Source organism: Chelonia mydas, chromosome 23, assembly GCF_015237465.2.
Source record: "Chelonia mydas isolate rCheMyd1 chromosome 23, rCheMyd1.pri.v2, whole genome shotgun sequence".
Classification (NCBI taxonomy): Eukaryota; Metazoa; Chordata; order Testudines; family Cheloniidae; genus Chelonia; species Chelonia mydas.
The window spans coordinates 14,028,167-14,036,554 of NC_051263.2; the positions used below are offsets into that span (position 1 = coordinate 14,028,167).

General features: G+C 48.6%; 1 protein-coding gene across 2 annotated transcripts in view; it reads left to right on the plus strand.

The window, feature by feature from the left end:
- Window positions 1–7,765, plus strand: part of SLC27A5 (solute carrier family 27 member 5) — a 30,143-nt gene extending 22,378 nt beyond the window's left edge. Inside the window, exons 7-10 of one of the 2 annotated variants that reach the window (XM_027829569.3) lie at window positions 2,225–2,423; window positions 3,959–4,056; window positions 5,459–5,589; window positions 6,394–7,765. In XM_027829569.3, the coding sequence (XP_027685370.2) occupies window positions 2,225–2,423; window positions 3,959–4,056; window positions 5,459–5,589; window positions 6,394–6,570 (605 nt within the window). In that variant the 3' untranslated portion in view covers window positions 6,571–7,765. Of the gene's footprint in view, window positions 1–2,224; window positions 2,424–3,958; window positions 4,127–5,456; window positions 5,590–6,393 lie in introns of those variants that run through there. The other variant, XM_043534446.1, reaches the window with a different exon arrangement.
- Window positions 7,766–8,388: the final 623 nt, after the last annotated feature.

Sequence of the window (8,388 nt, forward strand, 5' to 3'; positions counted from 1 at the left end):
TGGCGATCAGGGGAGGTCCCAGACGATTGGAAAAAGGCCAATATAGTGCTCATCTTTAAAAAAGGGAAGAAGGAGGATCCTGGGAACTACAGGCCAGTCAGCCTCACCTCAGTCCCTGGAAAAACCATGGAGCAGGTCCTCAAGGAGTCCATTTTGAAGCACTTGGAGGAGAGGAAGATGATCAGGAACAGTCAACATGGATTCACCAAGGACAAGTTATGCCTGACCAACCTGATTGCCTTCTATGATGAGATAACTGGCTCTGTGGCTATGGGGAAAGCAGTGGACGTGATATATCTGGACGATCTCCCACAGTATTCTTGCCAGCAAGTTAAAAAAGTATGGATTGAATGAATGGACTATAAGGTAGATAGAAAGCTGGCTAGATTGTCGGGCTCAACGGATAGTGATCAGTGGCTCGATGTCTAGTTGGCAGCCGGTATCAAGCAGAGTGCCCCAGGGGTCGGTCCTGGGGCCAGTTTTGTTCAACATCTTCATTAATGATCTGGATGATGGGATGGACTGCACCCTCAGCAAGTTTGCGGATGATACTAAGCTGGGAGGAGAGATAGATATGCTGGAGGGTAGGGATATGGACCAGAGTGACCTAGTCCATATTGTTGGAGGATTGGGCCAAAAGAAATCTGATAAGGTTCAACAAGGACAAGTGCAGAGTCCTGCACTTAGGACAGAAGTATCCCATGCACTGCTACAGGCTGGGGACCAACTGGCTAAGCAGCAGTTCTGCAGAAAAGGACCTGGGGATTACAGTGGATGAGAAGCTGGATATGAGTCAGCAGTGTGCCCTTGTTGCCAAGAAGGCTAACGACATTTTGGGCTGCATTAGTAGGAGCATTGCCAGCAGATCAAGGGAAGTGATTATTCCCCTCTATTCGGCACTGGTGAGGACACATCTGGAGTATTGCATCCAGTTTTGGGCCTCCCACTACAGAAAGGATGTGGACAAATTGGAGAGTCCAGTGGAGGGCACTGAAAATGATCAGGGGGCTGGAGCAAATGACTTATGAGGAGAGGCTGAGGGAACTGGGCTTGTTTAGTCTGCAGAAGAGAAGAGTGAGGGGGGATTTGATAGAAGCCTTCAACTACCTGAAGGGGGGCTCCAAAGAGGATGGAGCTCGGCTGTTCTCAGTGGTGGCAGATGACAGAACAAGGTGTAATGGTCTCAAGTTGCAGTGGGAGAGGTCTAGGTTGGATATTAGGAAACACTGTTTCACTAGGAGGGTGGTGAAGCACTGGACTGGGTTACCTAGGGAAGCGGGGGAATCTCCGTCCTTAGAAGTTTCTAAGTCCCGGCTTGACAAAGCCCTGGCTGGGATGATTTAGCTGGGGTTGGTCCTGCTTTGAGCAGGGGGTTGGACTTGATGACCTCCTGTGGTCTATTCTAGCCCTAATCTCCTATGATTCTTTGATTCTATGGAGGGAAAGACAGCCCCTTGGAAGTCCGGCTGGTGATTACTCAAAACCATCTCAGACTGTGGGTAACTATATCTGGGATGTCCTATACCTATTGCCTATGAGTGTGTGTGTGTGCTTAATAGCTAGTAAATAGTAGTTTTAGATAAGAGCATGCTCACTTGTATCAATCATTTATCAGACGGAAATTGCTGTGTCCCCACTCATTTGTTCCTGACACCTCCTGGAGTAAGACAGTTTAGTTACTCCTGGGAGACCCCGGGTAACAGTTACACCAAAAATAAACATCAGGATGCATCTTCAGGCTTTATGCCTCTATATTAGCTAAATTCTCTTTTCTAGCAGACGTTACCTATTGCCTCTGACTGGGTTCCCAGCATACCCACGTCATCACTGAAGGGATCCAGTGTTTCATGAGCAGCTTCCCGCTTCGGCTGCCCCCCAGTTTCTGGATAAAAAAACCTTAGGCACAAGCTGTCCCCCCCTTTTTGTTTCTTTCTACTGGCATTATGACTCACGTTTATTCAGAGTCAGTGAAACTCCCTCCTTTCTTAGTCCGGGCCTACACTAAAAAGTTAGGTTGACCCAGCTACATTGGTCAGTGGTGTGAAAAAGCCACCCCCCCTCCCCCGAGCAACATAGTTAAGCCGGTGTAGACCCTTCCATCACGCTAGATACCTCCTCTCATGGAGGTGGATTACCTATGCCAATTGGAAGACTCTGAAAGCTGGCCGGGATGGGCTGTGCTACGTAGGGGGATATCCACTGGGATTCTCATTCTCCCTTCCAGGCGAGGCGGGGCTGCTGGTGGTGAAGATCACGAAGAGCGCCCCATTCCACGGCTACGCGGGCAACCGCCAGAAATCGGAGAAGAAGGTCCTGAGGGATGTGATGAAGAAGGGAGACCTCTATTTCAACAGCGGAGACCTCCTCATGGTAGACCATGAGGGCTTCATATATTTCCAGGACCGGGTGGGAGACACGTTCCGGTAGGTTCCGCGGCAAGCCATTAACCTCCTTTGATCCAGCCGCTATCCCCTCACGGGTGGGATGAACTGGGGAGCCCGATGCTGGTAGCACCTATAAAACCCTACAAGTGGCTGGGACCCTATTGTGTGATGTGCTGTACACACAGATATAACAGTAACTAGTTCTCACAGAGAAATTTACAAGGGCGATAGGGCTCATTGCCTCCATTTTATAGATGGGGAAACTGAGGCACAGAGAGGGAGCGTGACAGGTCCAATGTCACCCAGCAGCAGACCTGGGAACAAAACCCAGGTCTTCTCAGTCCCAGTAGGGTGCTACATCTGCTAGGCCACATTGCCTCCCCTCAGCTACAAAAAGATGGTCCAGGAGCCAAAGAATTTACTGTCTGGGTCTGGCTGGGTTTTCAGGAGCCTAACTCAGATTGCTCTTGTGTGCCTGACCCCTATAGGCAAGTGCAAGCAGGAGGTGGAAGAATCAGCCATAGAAGATAAAATAAAGCCCATGGGAAAAACTGTCAAAAGCACTAAAGTAACTTAGGAGGGACTTATGTCTGCACAGGAAAAATAAAGAAAGAAATAATTGAATAAATAAATAAAATACATACCCCGTGGCATTGAGTTTAGAGCCCAGATCAACTGGTTTGGGCTTGCAGGGCTAACGCTGCCAGGCTAAAATGAGCAGTGTAGAGATTCGGGCTCGGGCTGGAACCCAGGCTCCAAGATCCTCGCCTCTCACCCCATTCCAGCCAAGCGCAAATAGCTACACAGCTATGTTTAGCCCCATGAAACCGAATCAGTTAACCTGGGCTTCAAAACTTGCTGCTGTGGGTCTCTTTGTGCTTGTGTAGACGTACCCTATGTATTATTTGGAAAAGCGATCTAGGGCTTGTCTACAATACACTACACATGCTTTACTGGTATACCCATGACAGCAGAGCCCCCTGCTGGAGACACAGTGTATGTCGACAGAAGGCGTTAAACCATAGTGGGGCCTGGCAGAATTCGATTCTTAATTTTTTTATTATTTCAAAGGATGATAGCGATGTTTCTTTTAAAGACTTTTTTTTAGATGTTTATCCATTTAAATTTTCACAGCTGCACAAAATCCTGCAGGGGGGAAGGTCTGACAATTATTTAGTGTCAGTAGATGTTGAGGTTCAAAAAGTTAAAAGCTTTATAAACCACTAAAGAACAAATGATCAACATCGCATGTCAAAATCGACAAAGTAAATATCCTTAAATCAACAAAAAATACCTGGTTTTATTGTGCATCCATTTCAAAAGGCTACATCCCTGGATTGTGATTCTAATGAGCAGCATTTTTCTTACTTTGCCGATCTGTAAATTTAGATTATTATTGATGGAAATATTTTTTCGTCGGTTTGTGTACCATCATTTACCTTCTAAGCCTAGAGGAGGCTAGCCTAGATGATCACAGTGGTCCCTTCTGGCCTTGAAATCTATTAATCCATGTGGGTGGATGGATGGATGGATGGATGGATGGAAAAATAGATTCCTCTGTTCTCTCTCGTCAGCTGGAAAGGAGAGAACGTTGCCACGACGGAGGTGGAGACGACGCTGGCGGCAGTGCAGTTCATTCAGGAAGTCAACGTCTACGGGGTGCCGGTCCCAGGTGCGTACCCAGCAGCAGGACATCTCATGTCACCTTGACACTGTGGCTCACCACGGGAGCATCCCTCCTGAGACGGCTTTTAAAAGCCGTTGCATAGCGTGTCTGTGTCGGGGTCTGTGTCTTTCTTTGGGTGGGGAGGGACCCTGGGATTGAAGAAAGCCATGCAAAGCCTGGAGGAACAGTTCTCTCCACTGCAGAAATCCCTGTGTTATTCAGGAGGTGAGGCCTGATGCTCAGAGTGGCCTGAAAAATCTACGGATCCTTCCATGAAAAATCTGTGCCCAGGTCTCAGCATATGGTCATTAGAGCTGTGCAAATCATGGAGATTTTAGTTCACTGGCAGTTCTGAAAAATATAATAAAAAAATTGTTTCTGGTCAAACCCAATGATCTGAGGTCTGGAAAACCAGCCTTATAGTGAGAGATGAAAACAACTCTGTCTGCTGAGTTTATCCAAGAGATGAGGTGCCATGAGCAAAGCCTACAAAGCCTATGGCTCTTTCATCTAGCACCAAAAGGCTCCTCCGACGGCTGGACGCTAGACAAACTCAGGCTGGTGATAAGATGCGAGTGTTTAAGAGTGAGGGGAATTTACCAGTGGAGCAACTGGTCTAGGGACGTGGTAGATTCTCCATCACTTGAAGTCTAAATGTCTCTTTCTAAAGGATCTGCTGTAGCTTGAACAGAAGTTGTAGACTTCATGCAGGAATGGTGGGTAAAATTCTCTGGCCCGGGTTTCTCAAGAGATCAGACTAGATGGTCATAATGTTCATTCTGAGTTTAAAATTGATCACCCGACCTCGCCTAGGCTAGGATACCCAAGTGTTATGTTAGCACTTCACAGGGTATGTCTACACTGCCCAGCTAACCTGGGCTCCCACCCTGGTTTTAGCTCAAAAGTCTCTCCAGTTCACACAGAACAAATCTCTGGCCTGGGTCCGGAAGCGCTTTCAGTCTGGGCCCACTGACGCAGCTGCAGGGTCGGGTTAGAGCCCGGGCTCTGCTTTAACTCAGGCTGGAACCTGCCTGCTTTACAGTGAGGCTAAATCACTTGAATGTGGAAATCCTCCAGTGCCCTTCCCACAATTCCCCCCGAAGGACAGACAAGCTCTCCTGCCACTGATGCTATAGACTGCAAAAGAAGCCTAGAGCGTCTGAGTGCAAAGAACCGTGGGCTGTGCCCCCAGACACAGACGTGAGTGAGTGCAGAGACAGTAACTCCAGTAGGGCTTTGCCGTAGAGAGGCTCTCACCCAGGCTAGGCTAACCCAGGTGCTCAGACCCGGGATAATTGTGCAGTGTAGACAGAGCCAAAGTTAACCTGGGCCAGCTAATGCCTGCTTCACATAATGCCTTAAAACGCCTAGTCTGGACAAAGCCCGACACTTTGTGTGTGTGTTTCAGGACACGAAGGCAAGATTGGAATGGCAGCAATACGACTGAAGGAGGGGATGGTTTTTGATGGTGAAAAACTCTACACACATGCCAAGGATTTCTTGCCAAACTACGCCATTCCTCGCTTTGTCCGCCTGCAGGTAAGAGATCCTTTTGCCTGGCCCTTTAAGCCGGGGGGGAGGTGGGGGGGGGCTGAAGGACCCTGACTCAGTAGGTAAATTGTGTGGCCAAAGGCTTAACTGTGGTTCGTTATGAAATGTACTCAAGAGGCCAAATAACCAATGTCAGTCAGGTTTATTGCTATAAGCCAACAGTACCACAGTACAAGGAAAAGGTTCGGTGTGATACCAGTCTCCGGAAAACCATCTCATGCGGCATTGTTAGAACCTAAACATAAGAACGGCCACACTGGGTCGGACCAATGGTGCATCTAGCCCAGTATCCTGTCTTCCGACAGTGGCCAGTGCCAGATGGTTCAGAGGGAATGAACAGAACAGGGCAATTTATCGCGTGATCCATTCCCTCTTACATTCACCTTACACAGAAATTGTGTTCCCGAGTTACCCGCGTAAGGCTGTCTTTGTACACCCTGCCTCTTTACAAGTAAAAGGTACTGCTGTGTATGTCATGTGAGACTAGATTTAACCAGTCAGCTTTCTACCTAGGTAACCTGGTCCAGCACTGCAGAACTTCTTCTGTTGCATCTCCACTTGGGAGCTGTGCGGGCATAGCTAAACCAGCCAGTGCTCTGAGTAATGCTGTTCCCCTCCTCCATGGGGGATGAGCAGGGACAAAGCTAAAATTCTAGAGCTAAAAGCATCAGCCTCCACCTCTTTGAGCTAAAGCAGCGACTCCACTAGCAGGCAGCTGCAGTAGACTCTTATCCTCTTATGTGGCAAAGAGTGAGCCGGCTCCTGCAGCACTTTGTGTGTTTTGTTACACAGGACGCTCTGGAGGTCACGGGGACGTTCAAGCAGTGCAAAGGGCAGCTGGTGAAAGAGGGGTTCAATCCAGCTCTCATCAAGGACGCCCTGTTCTTCCTGGACGAATCAGAGAAGCGTTTTGTGCCCATGAGCCCTCAGATCTACAGCTCCATCCTGGACATGAAACTGAAACTCTAAGGGTCTTGCTGCTGCCTTCTGTAACTAATGCGTTAACGGTCCTAGCAGTGAAGCCAGGATGCCCCCAATTTGGGTTTCTCAGGATCCATCCAAGGAGGGGTAATTGCCTCCAGTTCTGTTCTAATCTGGTGATAATCTCATGATTTTGTAATGATGGCTTTGTGCATCATTCTGCTCTCTGAGAATCTTGCAGAAAATATAGGGGGGGGGGGTTGGCGTGGGGAGGTTCTTTACATGTGAATTTCACCCTTGAAACCTCTCACCCTCTGTTGTAGCTCATATCGAACTCCATGATGTGGAAAAGATTTGTGATTATAGAAGTGAGAATTTGCGGGGGGTGGGGTGGGGGGGGGTGGATAGTAAATCCCTCCCCCCCAATGCATTTTTCGTGGCACTGAAACTATTTGCAAATTCCAGTCAAGTTCATAGAAAAGTAGGGGAGGAAGGACCCCAAGAGGTCATCAGGTCCGGCCCTCCACGCTCAGGTAGGATCAAGTCAACCTGGATCACCCCTGACAGTTGTTTGTCCAACCCGTTCTTAATAACCTCCAGTGACAGGGATGCTACAACCTGTTTCACAGCTTAACTACCCTTTCAGTTAGCAAGTTTCTCCTAATAACTAACCTAAACCTCCCTTGCTGCAGATTAAGCCCATTAGTTCTTATCCTACCTTCAGTGGACAGGCAGAACAACCAATCCCCGTCCTCTTTATAACAGTCCTTAGCAAATTTGGAGACTGTTATCAGGTCCCCCCTTCAGGCTTCTTTTCTCAAGACCAAACATGTCCAGTTATTTCAACCTTTCCTCCTAGGTCAGGTGTTCTCAACCTTTGGTCATTTTTGTTCCTCTCCTTGGGACTCTCTCCGATTTGTCCACAAATTCAGTGAATAGGTTTGGCCAAAAAAAATCCCCGAAAACCAAAATTTCAGAACGGTTAAAATGGTTCACTTTGAGCTGTGCCACCCGGAGGACCTTTCCCAGACCCGAAGAAGCACTCTGTGTGGCTCGAAAGCGTGTCTCTCCCACCGGCAGAAACTGGTCCCATAAAAGATATTACCTCACCCATCTGGTCTCTCCATTCGGAATCGATAGTTAATGTCATTTTGAATTCATTTGAAATGTTCTGTCTGACCTGAATGGAGTTTTTGGAGGTTTGTTTCGATGAGCCAAAAAAACCATCAGTTTCAGTTTGAACCAAACCCAGTTTTGTTTTGTTTATTTTTAATTTTCCGGTTTGTGCACCTGGCAGGAGTGAGAACCCACAGCTAGTCTGGTTACCTGCTAGCTTAACCGCCTCACAGTGTAATGGCGCAGCTGGCTGCCAATTTAGGCACCTGACTGACCCTGTTGGGCTTCCCTCCAAGCCCTTTTTCTCCTCGGCTTCCCAAAAATTCAGTTCGACTCTGGATGTCGTTGCTCACGTACCTTTATGCGGCCTACAGCAAAGCAGTGCGGAGTTGATCAGACTCACGCTCAGTGGGCGGATGCAGATCCAAAGTGATGCAGGAACCTTCTTCCTTTACATGCATTTGCTCACACGTTGCATTGCGCATGTTACATCAGGGACTCTCAACCTTTTTCTCTCTGAGCCCCCCCCCCCCCCCCCCCCCAACATGCTATAAAAACTCCATGGCCCACCTGTGCCACAGTAACTGGTCTTTTCTGCATGTAAAAGCCAGGGCCGGCATTAAGGGGCAGCAAGCAGGGTGGTTGCCTGGGGGCCCCATGCCCCGGGTCCCCCCACAAAGCTACAGTGCTCGGCCTTCAGTGTCAGCCCCCAGTGGAGGGGCTCAGGGCCCCGGGCTTCAGCCCCATGCA